At 46.4% G+C, this 20493-nt stretch overlaps 1 protein-coding gene and 1 long non-coding RNA gene across 4 annotated transcripts in view; one reads left to right on the forward strand and one right to left on the reverse strand.

The window, feature by feature from the left end:
• Positions 1 to 20493, reverse strand: part of CLNK (cytokine dependent hematopoietic cell linker) — a 177218-nt gene that overhangs the window by 63147 nt on the left and 93578 nt on the right. Inside the window, exons 5-8 of the mRNA XM_074274809.1 lie at positions 16493 to 16518; positions 8118 to 8155; positions 7186 to 7327; positions 1769 to 1875 (exon numbers count right to left, since the gene is read on the reverse strand). Coding sequence (XP_074130910.1) covers positions 1769 to 1875; positions 7186 to 7327; positions 8118 to 8155; positions 16493 to 16518 — 313 coding nt within the window. The remainder of the gene's footprint in view (positions 1 to 1768; positions 1876 to 7185; positions 7328 to 8117; positions 8156 to 16492; positions 16519 to 20493) is intronic.
• The window catches only part of LOC141546758 (uncharacterized), a 146914-nt gene that overhangs the window by 32895 nt on the left and 93526 nt on the right, over positions 1 to 20493 (forward strand). The window lies entirely within an intron of this gene.

A 20493-nucleotide genomic window follows, 5' to 3' on the forward strand; every position in this document is an offset into this window, starting at 1 on the left:
AGTAACTTAGGCCCTGGAAGGATCTGGCTCACTTTTGAGAAATGTTATGGTCGGAATTCTGCATTTGGAGTCAGGGAGATTTGGGGTGAAATTCTGCCTCTGACACAAATGTTCAGATCGTGGGCTGCTAGGATCTTCAGTTCTTATCTATAAACTGGGGAAAGTCCTATCAACAGTATCCATTTTTCAAGTTACATATTATCAATATATTGTTATATATTCAAGTTACGCTATCAAATTAGCATTAATTTGTCAAACTGGAAAGTGATCGATGTGTCGATGATTAAAATCACAACGATTAGTAGTCAGTTGTTATTATATGAAATTTAGAATTGAACAATTCAAGAGGAGTGGGAGCCTGATTCACCAGGATGTTATTTTTAGGTCCTCCTTCCCAACTTAGTTGCTTCTGAGATGACATTCAACTGCTGCCAACATCATGGCAGCAGGATATTAGTCAGTTTTCTAGCATCCAGGCATCTGACAGGATGCTGAACAGTTAAGCAGAACGTTGTTAGAGGGCCAGTTTAGAAGGGAGATTTAACAAGCAGGACAGTTTTGAAGATAATGAGTAGAATATGCGTATGTATGAATAAACTTGCATATATCTACATCTGCATACATATAAAGTGGTACAAAATGGAGATTTATGGTTTTAAATAGAATCTTATTTTTGTGCCCTACCGTGTGTGCATGTACATTTTCTTTCCTGGAGTCTGAGCTCTTATAACAAAGGAGAAACAGAGGAGGAGGCTGGGGAACAAAGACAGAAGTGACATCTGCGCTGCCCTTGGGGGGATTACACTCAGTGCAGAAAGGGAAGGCATTTTCTGCAGATGCCCAGTTGTCATCCTGCTCCTTTCTAGTAGCCACCAGGACTTGGTGATTATTCTAGGCAAGAGCACGAGATAGAAAGGGAAGAGTATGTCATGTATGTGTGGGGGTGGCGGTGGGGACAGTGGCACATTCACATGCCAGCTTTTCCTCCTTGATCTGCGGCAATGCTCTGGGCTGGGAGCCCTGGCTTCCTAGCCTCCCTCTGGCCTTGACCTTCTGTGGGATCCCACTGACCCCCCCCACCTCAGCTGCTAGTGCTTTCCTCCTCAAACATGTTCTCAACTGCTTTGTATTTATCTTTTTTCCCATTGTGCACCTCTGCACTGCTGCTTTTCTCTGTTAGAAGGCAAGCTAGCTAAAAGTAGTTTTTATGCCCAGCCTTAGTGCCCGGCCTGATGGGCACTTAATAAATCCCGATTGAGCCATCCTTTTTAGTTGATTACGGGTCATTTAACTTCTGTTGGTCTTACCTCCTCAATCACTGACAAGTTCTGATCTATGTTGCTAGGGTTTCCCCTTGTTGCCAAAATCATGGGATCTTTTGCATATTTGCGCATGCTTTTACACTTGCTTTGTACCCCCTAGCACTCAGCACAGCATCTAGCACACAGTAAGTGCTTAATCAAGGCTCTATCTGGCCCCATCAGGAGGTAAGCACCTTGAGGTCAGGGACTCCGCCCAGTCCTTGGCACACAGCAAGTGCTTAATCCAGACTCTATGGGATCTCTCTCCGCCCCATCCTCTGGACATCGGGTTTCTGGGAAATCTTCCTGTGCTCACACTAGTGGATTTGTTAGCCTGTCACAGGGCACGATGCGGAGGGTCCTTTTCATGGGTCCCCCATGTCCGCGAAGGTCCTCCCCTTCTGTGCTCAGGTGGCAGATTCTTACACCTCACCCGTGTCCAGACGGGTCCCACGCCTTTCACTTACCTCTGACCTCGTCCAGAGGTTCCAGGGCGGCTGTTGCCACGCGGAAGCCCCGGGCTGGGTGCTGGCAGGAAGGGGAGAGCTCAGCACTTCTTGGAAACAGTGCGTGTCTGTGAAACAAGAAACGGAAGTCCGAATCTGTTCCCTTCAAGCAGCCCGGAGCTCCCGGAGGGAGTGCTCAGGCCCTGTCACCATTATCATTTGTCTCTTAGGAGTTTGCACTTACCCAGAGCCTTGAGCATAGAAGGCCCGTTTTTCACAATTGAGCCTGTTTCATGGTTCGTAGACGCACACTGATATTAGGAAGAAGAGTAAAGTACTTCACCGTTTCCCTCTTGCAGTCCAGCCTCTTGGTGAGCTAATTTTTTTATCCTTGACCCTGAACATTAGTCATCTGCTGGGATTTGAACCCGTGCCTCCTAACTCAAAAGCTAGCCCCTTTTCCCGGTCCGTGACATTGTCACTTAGCCTCTCCTCTCACTCTTACAAAGTGGCGAATGTGGTGGATCTCTCCCACTGGGGTTGTTTTCGCAGCCTTGTTGTGAGCAGCAGAAGGAACGGAAGTGATTGCCCTGTAAGTGAAAATGCTGTGACCAGATGTTCCTAGCCACTTGAGGCTTCCACGGCCCTAACCTGTAATTTGATCTCAGAATGAATGTAGCACAAAACATGTCATGGAGGCACTAAAATACATGCATTAACAAAGTACGGGAAAAGTACGTCTCAGGAGCCGGCTCTAGGCGCCCACCTCGCCCACCTCTGGGATCAGTGGTTAAAGATGACCAACAAGTCAGCTGCTTGAGGAGACAACCTAAATCTTTTTCTACAGCATCCTAAGCAACCGTGCAGGGATCGGATAGCTGGGGCACTACTTGGGTGGGACATTGGTGGCTCTTCGAAGCTGGCTCCTGAGAGCCCGGGTAGGCCTGGCTGGTTTGAAGCCTGGGGACCCATGGTATCCATTGGTTCAGCTTGGTTTGAATTACATCCGGGAAGAAGTGAGTCCTTCCTTTGTAGACACGTTACATATTCTTCTCCCTTTGGGTAAGACTTTCAGTCCAGAGATCTGGGACCATCAGAAATAGAGGAAACAACTTCCCGGCTGAAGGGGCATCTTTAGGGGCATCTAAAGGGGAGACTCCCCTTCTCTTGATGAAACTCCTATGAGGCATTCTGGTGGGGAGTCCCCAAAACTTCTGGCCAGTGTATTCTCCACTGTGGGGTGTGAATTTTCTGATCGTTAGAAGAAAAGATAATTATAGGGGGCAGGTATTCAAAGCAAAGAGGGAAAGAATTGATTCTGTTCGAGACATATTTATTAAGTACCTACTATGATGCAAAAGGCACTGTGATGTGTGCAGGGGAAATAAAAAAGGGGAAAAACATCACTTTTCTAGTAGATTTCATCCTATGGAGGTAAAATCATTTAAATGGAGAAATAATACAAAGCCATTTCAGGAGGAGAGCAAACTCAGGGGAAGGGAAAGACTAGTAAATAGTCCAGGAGAGAAGAGAAAAGGGCGGGAGCTAACGGACCCACCTCGAGATGGGTTGTGGACTGAGAATGGATAAGACTTTGGTTTTGTTTTTGTTGAGGGAGAATGGAAGAGCTTCAGAGACAGTAGGGAGAGTGAAGTGCTATGGATTAGAAAAGCGCCAGAAGAGGGGCAGCTAGGGGTGGAAGGAGCGCCCGGCCCTGAGTCTGGAAGACGAGTTCAAATCTGGTCTCAGCTGTGTTAACCAAAGCTATGTTAGCCAAAGTCCATAATGCACTCAGTGGGGAGTAGGGACTCCCAGGTTCTGGTCCTGACTCTGCCCGTAACTGGCTGGGTGCTTGTCTGGGTCTGTTCCCTTATCTGTAAGAAGCTGGGCTGTCTCTGTGTCTTCACACTGAGGATCCTTCTCGCCAGGAGCCCCCCCCCCCTTCCTCCCCCTGCACAGCTCACCTCAAACATCACTTTCTCCAAGAGGATGTTCCTGCCCTTGTAGCTGGATTCCAGCTCTGATTCCAAAGCTCTTATTTATACCTAGATATGTGGACTGCATCTCCCCAGTGGAATCCTTAGGGGCAGGGGCCCTTTACTTTTTCTTTGTACCTCCAGCACTCGGTACAGCACCTGGCCCAACCCAAGTCTTTCCCGGTGGTTACTGACTATGACTGGCCTGGTCCAACCCAAGTCTTTCCCGGTGGTTACTGACTGCTCTCAAAACAGCACCTAGTCCAACTCAACCCTGATCCTGACTGCCCGTCGACTGACCCCTCTGTGAGCTCTGAGGCTCCTTCTGGCTCTAATCCCAGGACTTTACCTACAGACCCTGATGTAGTCTATTGCCTGTAATGGGAAAGACACTAAAAGTGGCGCGTGTCCGTGATTTCTTGGGAAATCTGTGGCTGACAACTCTCATGTCTCTGAAATGATTAGAGCCCTTCAGGAGGAAGTCAGGATGCCTGTTAATGTGTCCGATATCACCGAGTGGCTCTGGGGCTCCCGATGAAGGAGCAGGTGGGCAGAGGCAGCATTCCCACAATTCCCATCTTCAAAGGATCCCAGGCCCCTTTCAGGGGCTCATTATCTCAGTAACCACACCAGGTGCTGCATACCTGTGTTGTCTAAATCTTGTCCATATGTGGGCCTATGGTTTCAATCACTAGCACAAAGAGAGGCTTTGGGTGCCATGGAAAACTGCTGGGTTTAGTCAGGGGATCAGCACTTATGTTTCAGGGCCACCGTTTCAGAGCTACAATCTATGGTTCCATGTGCAGAGGACTGTGTTGAGATGGAGGGAAGTGGGGAAGGAGCCACAAAAAGATGAACGAGACCGTCTCTACCCTCAAAGAAGGATCCTTTGGGTGGGTGGGGGGTGAGCCACCTGCATAGATAAATAGAGCAAAGATTCCAACGCCAGGTGCTGATAGAGGTATAAAGTGCTATGAGATCAGATGGGGAAGAACTTATTTAGACTTGAGGTGTTTTCTGCAAGAAATTGTCTGGAGAAAGTTTTAAAATCCTCACCAGAGGCTGCTTACATTGTCTTCTCGATTGGAGCAAAAACAATTTCCACTGGTAAGCAGGAAAATAAGATTTAATGGGGCATCATAGTTAGAAAAGTGCTGTCTTGGATTTTCCAACCAAATCTAGCGAACACGTTCTGAGAATAATGCTTAGCAAATCTCTAAGCCTTGCCGAGAGCTGGTTTGAAAGCCGTGGGAATGCCATTTTAAAAGGGCTCGCTTCGACTTTTGGGGTCTTGGACTTTTACTTTGAAGACCCCACCTACGATTCTGCTGTCAACTGTGCTTACTGGCTCTGGGGTGAAGACGAATGAACCCAGAGAAATAAGAGAATGCTCCTTAGCAGCTGGGAGGCTTTGGCTCCCCGTTATTGGGAGCTGGCCTGCCTCAGAGCCCTGCCACTTAAGTGACAGCCTGATGGCTGGAAGTGAGCTCAGCTCTCTAGGCTCCCTGCCAATTTATACACCCCAGTCCTCTTTGGTCCATCTGTCAGTCGGTTGGTCTGTCTGTAACCAACTGAAGGCAAAGTGGCCATTTGCAATCGCTTCCTTCCCTCAAACTTTACTCGGGTCTGGTCTTGTTCATGAAGCTTTCTTCGGCTCAAATCAGCCATCTCTTCTCAAATTTCCTGAAACATTTTGGTGATAACGCTTTGTTCTCATGACAGTCTCCCCTGCCCCCTGGTCAGAAGGTAAAGGCTTTTAGGTCACGAAGACCTGGGTTCAAATGACACAGACTGCTGAGAGCTTCTTAACCTCTCAGTGTTCCCATACTTCTCTCTAAAGCTGTAAATTGCAAAGAATTCTGTTTTGGGAGAGGGAGGGCAGTGATCAAATCTCGGGTCAGATTCAATGCCATTCTTATATCCCCCTTGTAAAGGATAAGCGGCTCAAGGGCAGGGGCTGTGCCATTTTCCATCTTCACATGGTGCTTAATAAATGCTTGTGGAAATGGATTTATTTGAGTCACAGAAAAGAGAAAGGGCCCTACATGGCTGGTCTAAAAGCAGTAGGACCTTAGAGCTGGAGATGGAAAGTCTCCAGGGGCTAACACCTTCAATGGCTCCCCATCCCCACGTCTGATATTCAGGGCCATCTGCCTACCTTTGGAGCCTCCTCCTCCTCCTCTTTGCCTCATCCATTTGTTAGTCCCATAGCCATAATGGATGATGGCCTAATCTCTCCTGGCTTTTTGTGATCTTCCTCTTACTTCAAGGTCCAACTCAGGTGGAGCTCTCCTGGAAGTCCCCAAGCCCTGCTCCCTCCCTCCCTCCTCACAATTCTGCGGCCCTTTGGTTGGGACCCTCCTTTGGGCTGCCCTCCCACCCCTTTTGTGAGTCAGGACAGGCTATTAGAAGACACTGCTCTGAAATCGTTGCCATGAATTTAGTTGAATTGATTTCCATAAGCTCTGGTGACGTCTACTTCAGGGGGTCCACGATCTCGTGGGGGGCTAATCTCTACATCAGTAAAGATCACAGCCTGTACAAGTCTTTTTCATGTCTCCTTTCTCTTGTCGAGTATCTGGCCCATCCCCCTTTACACGGGCCTGGTGGTATGCTAAGCCCCCTACCACACAGAAATCACTGTGGCTCACGCGAGCGGATCCTAGGAGTCTCAGGGAAATTTCAAGGTAATTAAAGTTTCAAACTGTATTAAGACTTTGGGGACAGCCTGTGTGTATTCTTTGATAATAACAAAAATTTGCATGATGATTTTACTTTGTACAGACTTTAGTCCTTGGGAACCTTTAAAAAAAGGGGTTTTAATAATAATAACCATTATTGCAAGTAGGTTTAGGTGCTAGACTCGTGATTTCACTGGTATAAGAAACTTCCTCACCTTCTCCATATCTGCTGTGGACTAGAGGAAGTCGGTATTTTTCCCTACGTCTTAGTCCTAGAGAATCCCCTAGAGCCCTGAGAAGTCGGGGGTTCTTAAGTGGATAGGCTGGTGATCCTGGAAGATGGTGAGATGAGTTCCAATACTGCTCAGACAAAATGCCTGCTGTGTGACCCTGGGCCAGTCACCTAACCCAAGCTGCCTGTTTCCTCACCCATTCAATGAGTTAGAGAAGGCAATGGCAAACCAATGCAGCGTCTTTGCCAAAAAACAGATCGAGACTACTGAACAAGGATAACAGGACGGGTAGAGGGCAGAGGCGGAATTTGAACCTGCAAAGCCAGCTCCCTTTTTAACAGAACACCTCCTCACCTGTGGGAGAGAGATGTGCATAAACACAAACAAGGCACCGTCCCTGCGAGAAAGGAAAGGTTAGCGAGATCCGGGAACAGAGACGGGGTTCACTGCTGTGGAATGATTAGGGGACGGCTTCCTGGAGAGGGGCCTTCCAGACTCAGGGAGCCTCCGTTACTGTAACTGCCTGCATTTCAGCCTTACAAAGTTACCTGCGTATTGGGACTCCTCTATAGGTCTGGCGGGTAAGATTTTCACCGACGGGAGTCCTTTTTCCGGGAAATCCGTGGTTTCTTCGTAGTATTCCCCCTCAGTGCCCTGCGCTCCATCAGTCCCGTTTGCTATGTTCCTGTCCTAAGGAGAAGGAGCAGCCCCATAAATAAGACGAAAGAGCTTTATGTTGATGAAGAGCATTGCCATAGAGGTACCTCAAGGAGCAAAACTGGACCGTGGGCCTGTCTGAGGTCAGGGGTGGGTTCCCAAGGGCACCGAGGCACCCTCAGGGACCGTAATCTAGGTTTATTTTTGTAAGACTTAATTGAAGCTGCACCCCGAGCATTGGGAATTTGACAGGGATAAGGCTCTCAGAGGGTGTTTTGGTGTTCTCAAATGCAGTTCCTCGCCACCCACTCTGAGCGCCCGAGTGCCCACCAGGCTCCCAATGCCACTCCACTTTCCATGGCCACCCGGGCAGGTTTGGGAGGGGGCTCAGTAATTACTCAGGGAATGGCGAGGACCGGCTATGGCAGTATACTGGTGACCTACGGACGCAGTACTGGGCTCAATGTCCTCACCAGAAGGTCTCCCACGGGAGTTAATTCACCATCTGCATGGGCTAAAGGGGTCGACTCTAGAGTCCAAGGTCCTTGGTATCCCACCTATTTAAATAATAATTTAAACTCCCTTTCTTCATCTATCAAACGAAGGGGTTGGACTAAACCAGGCCTCTTAAACAGTATCTAATCACTACCTCTTTTCGCCAGAGAAATTTGTACATGAGCCCAGGAACGTGGGCTTATGAAACAAATCAAACATTTGCTGGTAATCACTCATCCTTTCAGGACCTCCCCATTCGGTTTGGTGACCCCATAGGGGTCACCTCATGGATTTAAGAAGGTCAAAGGGGAGAGCTGAGTGGACTTACATAGCTGGAGCAATCCTCCGAAAGAGTTCTGTGCTGACCTGCTAAAGAAAAAAAGGTTAGAATGTGATGGCGCTTTAGAAGAGTCCCAACCTTCAGGTGATGGCAGTGCTGTTCCTGGACCTCCATGGAGCGCCAGGCTTCCTCCCAGGCTGGAGTGCATTCTCTCCCCCTCCCAACTCCCTTCGGGTCCTGTCTCATGGCCACTTCTTACAGGAAGCCCAACTTCTGGGGCACTTAACCTGGGATCAGAGACCTTTAGTTTTTTCCCTATTATAATAGGCATGTTTCCGTAGAACTGATTTCCTTTGCAACCTTTCTATTTTCTTCTTTTAAGGACATGACCCTGACAGGGGTCGCCTTTTCCCAGACTGCGGAAGAGGGTCCAAGGCTAAGAATTTCTGCCCGCTTCCTTTTGCTTTCTAATTCCTGAAGAGCTTTCATCCTTCTATCTGTTTACCTGCCCGCACACTCAAGCTGGCCCTGGGCCTTCCCCAGTAGGATGCAAGTATCCACATCATTATCCCCCACCCCCCACCCCATCGTACAGTTGAGGAAGAGAAAGCACACAGGACAGAATGATGTCATTCAAGGTCACCCAACTGGTTTCTGGAGGAGCTGGGCCCCGCACCCAGATCTCCTGACCCTGAGATGAAAAGGCTTCCCACGAGAGTGTGATGAATCTGCTTTTCAGATGTGCGACATACATTCCTGGTTCTTCCAGAAAAGGGAGCCGGGAAAGGATGAGAAACGTTCAGAATGAACCTGGGAGCCTCCACTATCGGCTTTTCCAGCTTGGACCAGGAAGTGGGCCCAAGTGGTTGGTTTTTTTAACTTTTGTGAAAACAAACAGAAGCCCAAGTAACTGGCTGACCGACTCATTCGTGTGAATCTCAAGTTCTCCAGTGCCTCTAGCAGCTTCCAGTGGGTTATCCTGACCATGATGTATGGGAAAGACTCGCGAACTCTCAGTCAGGACACTTGGGTTCCATGCTTTGTTGCCCAACTCAGCGACCCTGGGGCAAGTTGAGAAATTACCCTTTTACTAAAGCACCTCATTGTCTTCATCTGTAAAATGGGGGTAATCTTATTTGTACCACTGACCACACATTTCTATGAGAAAAGCACTTTTTTCAATAATAATAATCCCTGAGATAAATGATGGTTTACCAGGCATTTTCTTATTTGACTCCCAGGAGCCCTCTGTGTATTATCTTCATTTTATAAGCCCAGAGCATGACATCGAGTGTCAGAGTCAAGAACCCCGGTGTTCCACATGTATCCATGTGCACCGTATTACGCTGTCATTTCGGTTTGGCCAGGGCTCGGTCATGGGCCCGTTCACAGGGTATTTTGTTGGGCTGGATGCCCCGTTGGGGAAGTTAACTGGGACTGTGGAAATGAAGGAAACCTTAACTCTCAAGACCTGAGTAGGGCCAGCGTTGGAAGCCTCATTAATTGATGTGGAATAAGGAGAACCGAGAGGAAGAACCGGCTGCACCTGCTCCCTGTTTGGGCCCATCGCCGTGGCTCCCCAGGCAGCCCCAGCCACTCTGCCGGCACTAATTCAGACGAGGAAGCTTGACCCCACACCAATTATATCACGGGCGGCAGAAAGGAGGACGTCCGCTGGCTCTCCCGGGAGGCAATGTGCACTTTCCCCCCAATAGAGTGTGTTAATAGGGTCACACATTAAACACAGTGGGCCAGATGGAGCACATGAGCGGGACGCCACTGCCGCCCGCTTGCCCGTATGATCACCGAGATCACTTCTGGGCTCTGCGTGGAGGCCACGTGGACGGCGAGCTGGGCCTGACTTGGCAGCTGAGTGACCCAGCCTTCATGGAAGTCGGCCGTAAACACGCGGGGCTGTGCAGGAGGGACTGGGCAGAAGGTACCACGTAGGAGCGCTGGGCTCGAGGCTCAGCTCTGCCTCCCAAAAAGCCTCTCAGCTACTCCCTAAGACTGGAATTGAACAGTTACCTAGAAAGGGCTTCTTCAATGGGGTTCCGGACACTAATAAAGGCCTGCTCGGGAACCATGTCCTCCCCCCATCCCTGAGAAGTTCCCCCAGATGAACTCTCTTTCCAAGTCAGAAGTCTTGTGCTCCGTGTATCTGGGGAAGTGAAGTCCGCTCGGCTTTGCAAGCGCTGGGCCTTGGGTAACTGCTCCGAGCTGAGAAGGCTTCCAAACTAGCAAAGAGAACCACGGGGCAGTGAAGAAACCCTTTGGGGACATCGTGGTGCCTTTATGCCACTTGTCGTTTTTATCTGCCTCGCTGGTTTGTGCAAAGGGAAGGGCTTATGATAATAATACCCCCAGCCGTTAACATTTATGTGGTACTTTAGGCCAGTAAGTGTCCGAGACCTGACTCTGGTGGTCTCAAGTAGCTGCACCTAATGCAAACTAACCCTACCATCCCCCTCCATGCTAACATCGGCTTTCGTGCTCTCCAACATTCTATGGGGAAGGTCCCGGCCATGTTAAGTTCCTTAAAATTCTAACATTGAGTTCTAAGGTTCTCCCAGCTATGGCATTCTTTGTTCTCTGTTCTAAAGTCTCGAACATTATGACTTTCTAGGTAGCAATTGTCTTTTCTGCTCTAATTCACTGGTTCTAAGATTTCTCCACATTGAACTCCAGGTTCTCTGGGCCCTTCTCATTCCAGTGGTCTATGTTATAAGGATGCTTCCTGTTCTAAAATCCAACATCCCGAGAGCCTCTCTCCCTCTAACATTCTATGCCCTAAGGTGAATTCGGTTTGAATGGTCTGTGATCCGGGTACTTTTTGTCCGGGAGGGGACACGGTCATGTCATATTTCTCGGATAATTGTTCAGCAATGCAAAGGAAAATGCAGGTCCAGATCCAAAATTATCCAATTTCCTTCAGCGTCACTGATCCAACAACAGCTTCCTATATACACTATCGGTGCCCAAAGCTTTTTTTTTTCTTCAAAGGGGAAGTGAAGACTAATGCGTATAATTGAAAGTACAAGGAAAATTGCGTTATAGGAAGAATGTAATTATCTGTCTTGGCTTGATGCCAGTAAGCTGGGCTCAGTCAGTGGCTGGAATCATGGCCACCAGGGATTCGGGCTCGCTGGCCATTTCATTAGAGAGATGTGAGTGAGATCTGCCGCTCTGTGGAGATGCCCAGGTTTATTTTCATTTGCAAGCGTGTATTTGAACTTGGGTCCACGGAGGAATCAAGTTTGTGCATTAATAAGCAGCCCTATTTAACGTGTACCCCAGGTGATTCCGTTGTAGGATCTAGCTAGCTAGCTGGCCCACAAAGCCACATTACTCTATAAACTCAGTGAGCATAGCAATTCATAAACATTTTACCACTGGAGAGGGAAAACCCCAATCTCATTAGATTCAGCTGTTGTTCTAGCAGGGGGTAGAAACAGGAAGTCATGAAGTGGGGTGATATTTAGGGAACCTCCTTATTGCATTAAGGCACAAAACCATTTCACCGTCCAAATGATCTCATCTCGATCCCCGTGGGATTTCCAGGATGAACAATCTTCATTTTCTGCCATCCTTTAGGATTTCAGCCAGGCAGGGGGTTAGGACGTGGTAGGATCTCTAGAGCAATTTTGGGATTTGGGGATTTTTTAAGGCACAACTTCATTTATGGAGACATGATTAGATAAACATTAGACTAACAAAGAGTTGATACAGTGACTTAGCCAGTTGAGGATTGGAATTTCCAATATAGTCCTTGCATCTTAAATCCCGCCTTCCCCACCCTGGCGCTTGATGTTCAAAGCAGCAAGAGAATCTCAGAGCGGAAGGGCCCCCCCCTCCCCAGACATGAATTCTTTCAATTTGATTCACGTTTGCTAAGTGTCTGCCCGGTGTGAGGCCGTATCAGGACCGTGCATCCTCCCCACCTCGGAATCATGGAGATCTTTGCTTCCTTCAGGGCTCGGCTCAGATACAATCTCCTAGAGAAAGGCTTCCCTGCGTCCCCATAATTATCCACGCCTTCCTCCCTGCTCAAAGGATCTACACCCTCTTAGGGACTGGAAATATAATGACCCTGGCCTCTAGGAACTTATCTTCCTTAACTTCCCTGTACTTTTCTCAAACTGATAAGTAAATATGAGATCCCTCTCCCGGGGCTACAGAGAAGACACTAAAACCTGCCCTGTCCAGGCAGATACCGGGCTGAAAAACCTGCTGAGCCAATGCTCTTAGTTCTGTGTTTTAGAGCGGCAGCACCTGGGAGTCATCCTGAGGGAAGGGATTGGTCGCTCCAGGTGGCAGAGGTGCAAGGACTCCAGAGAAGAGGAAGCAGGGAGGCAGCTGGAAGGGGTTCGGGCCCGGAAGTGGAGTGGGGTTCTAGGGCCTCTTGTCACCCACTAGAGCAGTTCTCTGGGACCCTGAATGTCAGCAACCTCCCAAGCTGCCAGTCGGGCTCTGAGCTAGGCTGGGGGGATGGCAAAGAAGGCCAGAGCGTTGGACTGGACGGACTCCAAGAAAGTGAATAAGCATTTCCTAAGTACCTACTGCATGCAGAAACTGCTCCATGTTGGGAAGATAAGGAAAAAGGAAGGCATTATCCCTGACCAACTGGAGTTCAGATTCTGATGGGGGAGATAAGGTGCGAATAACGATGTACCCAGTGCATGCACGCAGGGCAGATGGAGGGCATCAGAGAGCCCTTTCAGCTCTCACCCGCACATCCTGAGATCAGCCACTTCTAGAGTTCGCTTCAACAGCACTTATCCAGCGGGGATGAGCAGCGTGTTAGCTACGAGCAACCTAGGAAGCTGAGATAAGACGTGATCCTTTCTGAGGTGGCTGTGGAGGCATTTCTGCCCTAACTCCTCCTGACCCTGTTTGGTTTTTTTGGGCAGAGATCCTGGAGCGATGACCATTTCCTTCTCCAGCCCATTTATCAGTGAGGAAACGGAGGTAGACAGTGTGAAGTGACTTGCCCAGGGTCACACAACTAGTAAAGGCTGAATTTGAACTCAGGTCTTCCTGATTCTCCTTAGGCTTATGGAATTGGAGTTGGGGGAGAATAAGACCGATAGCTATAAAGTGTGAACTGGGGTAGGTAGGAGCTAAACAAAGCATAATGTGAGTGTGAGGAAGGAAAACCTACCGCTGGGGGCGTCCGACTTTAGGAATGTAGAATGACAATATTCTGCACTGAAGGCCACTTTAGGCTCTCAGCTCTTTGCTTTCCGTTGCCTTTCAGCTTCCAGATTCGTAATTCCTCCTTCCTGATTCTGTGCCTGGGGTCCTTGCCTGTGATACGGGGCAGGTTTCCACTTTCCGTTCCACGGCGTCTTCTGGTGCTCAGCCAGAGCAGAGCTGGGAGGTTCTGACCCAGAGAGTGCTGGGCTAGGAGTCCAAGGCCTTGGCGCTTCTCGCCATTTTAGCCTCCATTCTTTTGACTCTAATTTCTTTGTTTAGAAGATGAGGAGCTTGGTCTTCAAGATGTCTAAGGAACCTTTTGTCTTCAGTGTTCCAGAGCCCTTCCACCATGAATTCTGAAATCTGGAGGCCAGTGTTCTGTAGGCCCCCGCCTCCAGAATGTCCAGAGGGAGCCGAACCCAATAGTGTGGCTCGTTTTCGTGGCCTTCGGAAGGGTCAGTAGAACGTACAGGGGATACTGTTGCCCTGTGTACTGAAAAAGTAATTTGTAGGGGGACGTACTATCCATTTTCTGCCTTTAGGCCCTGCCTGGTCTTACTCAGTCATGGCTTCCAAACAATTTCTATCACACTTTATGGCTTGCACCCTGTGTGACAGCCAGGCATTGCTGTTCTGATTCTACAAATGAGGAAACTGAGTCAGGAGAAGAGTAGAGCATTTGTTAGTGCTTAAAACCGCAGGGAATTGTGGAGGGACCCTTAGCTCAGGCGTGGTCTGCTATTTGCTCCGTCACATGGCTTTTCTCTAACCCTTCCCTAGAGAGTGATTACTTTCTCTTATAAGTGTCATCATTGGTAGGTGTGAGTGTTTTGGCAGTTCAATAGCAATCGCCACAGTTGGTGGGGTGGGACTGGGTGCTGGGGAGACCTTCCCCAAAGCTGAGATGTGGATTCCTGGTCTGAGCTAATTCAGGAGCTGCAGAGCATGGTCTGGTCCAGCAGGTGGCATTCAACGTCCATACATCACACACCTGCCATCCTTATATTTATTCTTAAAAGCATTAGTTTGCTTCTATTAAAGGGGGGAAATCATAGTTTTCCTTAACAGCAACTGTAGTAGAAAATAAAACAGCCCCACATCAAGGGAGAAGACTCTGCTGTGGTTTTTGTTAATTAATCAAAATCTTCCTTTCTGGACATTAAAAGAGACCGTGAAGTTGTAGAGTGCTGTGTAATGACTTAAGGTGATTGGGTACAAGTTTTTAAACAGAAACGTCAATTCTGACTCTTCTTCCTTCATTCAAAAGATTAGAAAGCCTGTTTCTCTAGCATTGGAGAAAATGACATCATTCAGTGGGTTCTCGGAACCTCATTTCAAAAGGAAAACATCATCTATTCAATTCTTTCTCAATGAAAAGTTATCCAGAGCTGAAACCGTCTCCTGTCCCTGGGCCCAGCAGAGTGCTTTACATGTAGTCGGTGATCAGATGCCTCCACATGAGCTTTTTGGAAGGGAGGATCAGGGATCTAGAGGCAGCTGTTCGGGGAGGCGTTGCTTAATCTGCATTGATCGCCACTTTCCTTTCCAAATACATCCAAGTAATGAAAACCTACTACATTGGGAGACAGAAGTCTTGGAAGGTGTACCGCCTTTGGCGAGCCACTTTCAGTCTTGCAGCCTCAGTTTCCTCATCTGAAAAATGTAAATAATCGTATGCAAACTTCTCACAGGGTGGATGGGAGGCGCTATTGGAATAATGTTCACTAAATACTTTGTAAACATAAAGCATCCCTTAAAGCCACATTATTATTACTTCAGTACATCAAAAATATAGACTTATTTGTAGATATATAAACTCTCCAGTGATTACCATCCCTCAGGTTCTTAGAAGCCAGTCTTTGTGAATTTCTATGGTCGAACAAACAAATGTATGTCCTGGTATCTTTATCTTTATAATGATGACCCTTTCGGTACCTGATTCCATTTGTTCTCAGACACAGGCCACTTATTGGACTCCTATTAAAACCTTTTTCTATGTGCTCCATTTTGCTAAGAAAGCTCATCCTCCACTAGGCTAGCCTTGTAGACTCCAGAGCATCCCATGCCACAATGAGGCAATAGAGGAATTATTAATAATAACCATCAATCACGAAATGCTACGAATTCTACAACTATACATTTGTTACTGTTAGAGGAATTTTTACAAAGCAGAGTTTCCTGACCGGCTATTAGTGGCTAGAGTCTACATTATTCCACCATTTTTACAACTAGTATGACTCATTGAAAAAAATCAGATTGTGGAGGTTCTTCAATAACACACAAAAGACTTTCTATTTTGTGCTGGGGAGAAGAGGTAGCAAAATCAAAAATTATAAAACAATAAAAATAAAATAAAACAACAATAAAAACAATAAAAATAACTCATCATTCCCACCCCCCAGCTTTTCAGTAGCGAGCTATCTGGAGATTCTTTGACTTGTAATTATCTAAGAAATTCATTAATTCATTCCTTAAACGAGAATTTATCCAAGATGAACTAAGTGTATGTCTTGTGTTTGCTGATGGGGATACGATACGAATGTAAAACTTTGCTCCTATCTGCTACAAACCTAAGTAACTTAAGTAACATTTAGCACCAAATCATTGGGATATAAGGTAAATGCTAAAGGATTTCTGGGAAGGAGGATATCATTGTGATCTGGAGTATTTAAGAAAGACTCCAGAGAGGATCCTCGTGATTGCTGGAGGCCGCTTGGATTTATACAGAACTGGTGATTTTCATTAAAGCCGCTAGGTGGCACAATGGATGGAGACTTGTGCTTACAGGCAGGAAAACACCGAGTTCCAATTTTGTCTAGCAAAATTTACTAGCGGTGCAGGGCAAGTCACTTAAGCTCTGTTTGAGTCAACTCCCTCATCTGTAAAATATGAATAATAATAGCACCCAGAGGGTTGTTGAGAGGCTCAAGTATAAATATACACATTGCATATATATATATGTATGTATATATATATATATATATATATATATATATATATATATATATATATATATATATATACACATACACACACACAAGCACATATATATATATATATATATTATACACATATATCGTCTCTCGGTTTTTCAAGAGTGCGTTACAAACATTATATCACTCTATAAAGATTAGCTGTTATGAAAGGAGGAAGAGGAGGAGAAAAAAAGAGTAAAATGGAAGGAAGAAAAGCAGCATATTTTAGATCAGAATTTGATTTCCACTCACCTGTAGCAAGGATGTGGAACCATGACCTATGGGGTAAAGGAGAACAGGTCAACATTCACTCTATAGACAGTACGGACACATTGAATAAAATAAATTTTGTTCCATTCAAGTTAGCAAGTTAGCAAGCACTGTCCTAGGTGCTGGACAGGAGGTGGTTCCCTTTACTTTTAAGGTCTGGGTTCTAGGAGGGGTTTAGGAGAGAACAAAGCAGAATGTGCCATTAAGTGACTGAAAGAGTATGATAACAAAGCCGTATCGAAGGGCTTGGTGAGAAGGGTGCTAGACTTGGGGTGTGATCAGTTCCATCAGGGAAGAACTTTAGCTATCATCTAGACTAGCACCCCACTTTACAGATGAGGAAACCAAAACCTAAAGGATCACAAAAGCAAGTAAATAGGAGATTTGGGATGAGAAAGCCTGGATGTGAATCCTGCCCCTACCACTTGTTAGCCAGGAGATTCTAGAGAAGTTATTTCATTCTTTCAAGTCTCAGTTTCTTGAAAATAAAGATATCCACTTAGAGGGGAAGCATGGAACCACGACTAGAGGGGCCGGTCTTGGAGTTTGCTTCTGGCACACTCTGCCTGAGACCATGTCAAGTCACTTAAGTTTTAGGTGTCCCAGACAACTCCGAGGACTTTAAATTGGAAATTCTTTTCCTAGAACTCCTAACCCCGTTGAAATCTCAGATCCATACCAAAACAAGAACAGTTACAATGATAAAACCTGCCCTCCAAGAGTAACTTTATATTTTCAGAGATTTAGAGGCAGAAGGAAGCTGGGGAGTCATCAAGTCCAATTCCCTCCCTTTTTATCCCCAAGAGAGCAAATGGAATCATAGATCTATATTATGAACAAGCATGTAAATGTATTATTTTCTTAGCACCACCATCGCTGCCATGAATTTCATTGGCCATTGTGGGTATTTAAATAGTCTAAACTTTGAGGCAGAGGCAAGTTAGCCATCTTTCATCTTCTGAGTTCCAACTTGTTTGTGCCATGATAATAATCCTGGGCGCTTGCATTACACCTTCCTCTGAGGTGCTCAAAGTGCGTCACAAAGAGCAATTAATTAAGCATCACAAAGAGCTTGGGGAGTAAATATTATTATGCATCTCGTGGCAATGGGAAGTCAGGCCCAGGGAAGTCAGAAGACTGAGATAGGCTGGTTGGAGTTGGCCCTGAGCCCACGGTTTCAGCTTTCTGGTTTACCTCATTGGCTCCTAGATACTATTTCTTCTAAAAAAAAAAAAAAACAAAAACAAAAACCAAAAAAACCAAAAAACAACAACAACAACAACCTGGTAACATTTTGTTTTCATTTTGCTTATATTTCCTCACCTAATCCCTATCCCCAACCCCTGCCAGATCCTGGCACCATATTTAAACAGAACTGATAAAGCAGAATCGCTGCAGACAATTATTAGACCGTTTCCAGGTTGTTCTGGGAATTTGTAGAAATTCATGGGTAATTGGTCGGTGAGGAATAACTGGAAACTTTCTTTTGATATTTTTTAATGGGAGGCAGTTGGCTTAGGGAAGAGGAGCCTGGATTGAGAATGAGGACACCTGCATTGGAGCTTCAGTTCTCTCACTAATTAGCGCTAGAATTGTTGGTTATTCAATTCAGCCAACATTTATGAGTCATTTTCCTCACTTAAGTCTCAGCTTTCTCACCTGTTAAAAATGAGTGCGTTATATTGAATCAGGTCTCAAGGAATAGCCACTAAATTATGAAAGATTTCTGAGCTGCATTGTTGGAAGGAGTTTGCCCCCAGATGAAATTCTTGGAGTGATTTCAATAATAATCATAACAACAACAACAATAGCTTTATTGAAGACCAAAAATACATCCTAGATTTCTGTCTCAACAACTGAAAGAGAATGCTTTCTTTCTTTAATAATTGGTGACAGCGAGCTATTGCAAAGTTTAATGCATTTATGGGAGACAAAATAGCTTATTTAGGATGCAAGCAAGCATGAGGTCAAAACTCTGACTGGCCCGCTAAATCCTTTACAGATCCTGGACAATGGAGGCTTTCCAGTGATCCTGATGTACACTTTCCCTGCTGCAGGTTCCCCCCCTGTTGGTGAGAGGCACATAGGCAGAAGCCCCTGAAGTGATGATGCTCATTCAGATGTCATCTCTTCTGGGATTTGAAACCCCTGGGTGCCCCATGCGTCAGTGTGCCCCAAATGAATTTGCAGAGGAAATGGCAGTAGCACTGGAAAAGAGCTTATTATTCCTGCTGAGCCATGCACGGCGAGCTTCAGAGAAGAGGAGGAAAGGAAAGTCAGGATCGCTTGCCTGGAACCTGGAGCACGGGGGAAAGTGGTACCGGCCACAGATCAGCATTGTAAGAGAAAGTGCTGGGCCGGAAGTCAGGGCCCTCCATCTAATTCCTGCTCTGAACCTAATTTGCTGTGGGATATTGGGCAAGGCATGTTACCACCTTGGAACTCAGTTTCCTCATCTGTAAAATGAGGGAATTGGATTAGAAGATTTCTAAAGTTCCTCTCAGAGCTGATAGCGTGCACTTTTATCCAAATCTAATAATTTTGTTTCCAACAACCTACCTAACATTAATACGCCATGCTCTTAGGTTCCTTTCATCTATGTTCTAAGGTTCCCATCAGCTCAGACACTCTGTGTTCCAAAGTCCCTTCCTGCTCAGGAATTCTATGTTCCAAGGTGTCCTTCAGTTTGGGCAGACATTTTAGCTCTAAGGTGTCCTCCAGCTTGGACAATCTGTGTTCTAAGGCAGTGTGGTCCTCAAACTTTTTAAATAGGGGGCCAGTTCACTGTCCATCAGACTGCTGGAGGGCCGGACTATAGTAAAAACAAAAGCTCACGCTCTGTCTCCGCCCCTCAGACCATTTGCTCTAACTGCGGTGGGCCACATAAACTTCCTCAGCGGGCCGTAGTTTGAGAACCCCTGTTCTAAGGTGTTCTCTGGGCAGACAGTTTATGTTCTAAGGAGTTCCCTTGGTAGACATTCTATGTTCTAAGGTGTCGTCCAGCTCAGACAGACATTTCATCTTCTGAGGTCCCCTCCATCTTGGATAGTCTATGCTTTAAGACCTTCTCTAGCTCAGACATTCTATGTTTAAAATCTCCTTCCAGTTTCAATACTTTGAGTCACAAAGACCATTCTAGAGCTAATGTTTTAGGACCCTGAAGGATAGGAAGGTGTGACTAGGTGACTGTCTGAGCTGTATCTCTGCCAAAACATGGAGAACTGAGGTGACAGTTTCTGCAGTGCGTTTGTACGACTGGTCATCTCCCTCCTTGAGTGATTTGTGAAAGACACACTGAAAAACTTGAGGGAGATTTGTATTTGTGATTGGGATGGTTGTGGTCATTATTTATCTTTCCTCTGTTTAGAAGCCATTGTGTAATGGGGCTACCTTTCAAGGACGCATCGTGGTCCTGTGGTCAATAACCAATAATGGAATCCCCTATGATTTGTTGGCAGTTGGACGGTGCCCCCAGTTAGAGACCAGGAGTTGAAGTGAAATGAAATGTTTCTCTTGCCTTCCCAGACTATGTACAAATGTCAAGGTCCAGCAGATGATTTTGTGGAGGTTCAAATGGTGATCACCCTCCAGGGAATGCAGTTCATTCAGCACGTTGCTGCCCCCTCCATTCCCTTCTCTGTCCGTCCTTTTGTACTAATTTTCCCCAACCCTGGAATTTTCTCACTCTTCACCTCTAGTTTCTCAGAGACTCAGCTCAAATGGTACCTGTGGCCAGAGGCCTTCTCTGGCCTCCCTCCTGCCCCTTTGGTGTCTAATGCCTTACATTCTAGGCTCTAGAATACATTCAACTGCTCTAAATATATCTTATATATATACACACATATATGTAAATAAATGTATATTACTGTTTCCTTTATTAGAATATAAGCTCCTTGAGGTCAAGGACTGTTATTTCCTTCTTTGGCCTCCCTCCTGCCCCTTTGGTGTCTAGTGCCTTACACTCCAGAGTCCTTTCAATTGCT

Source organism: Sminthopsis crassicaudata, chromosome 6, assembly GCF_048593235.1.
Source record: "Sminthopsis crassicaudata isolate SCR6 chromosome 6, ASM4859323v1, whole genome shotgun sequence".
Taxonomy (NCBI): Eukaryota; Metazoa; Chordata; class Mammalia; order Dasyuromorphia; family Dasyuridae; genus Sminthopsis; species Sminthopsis crassicaudata.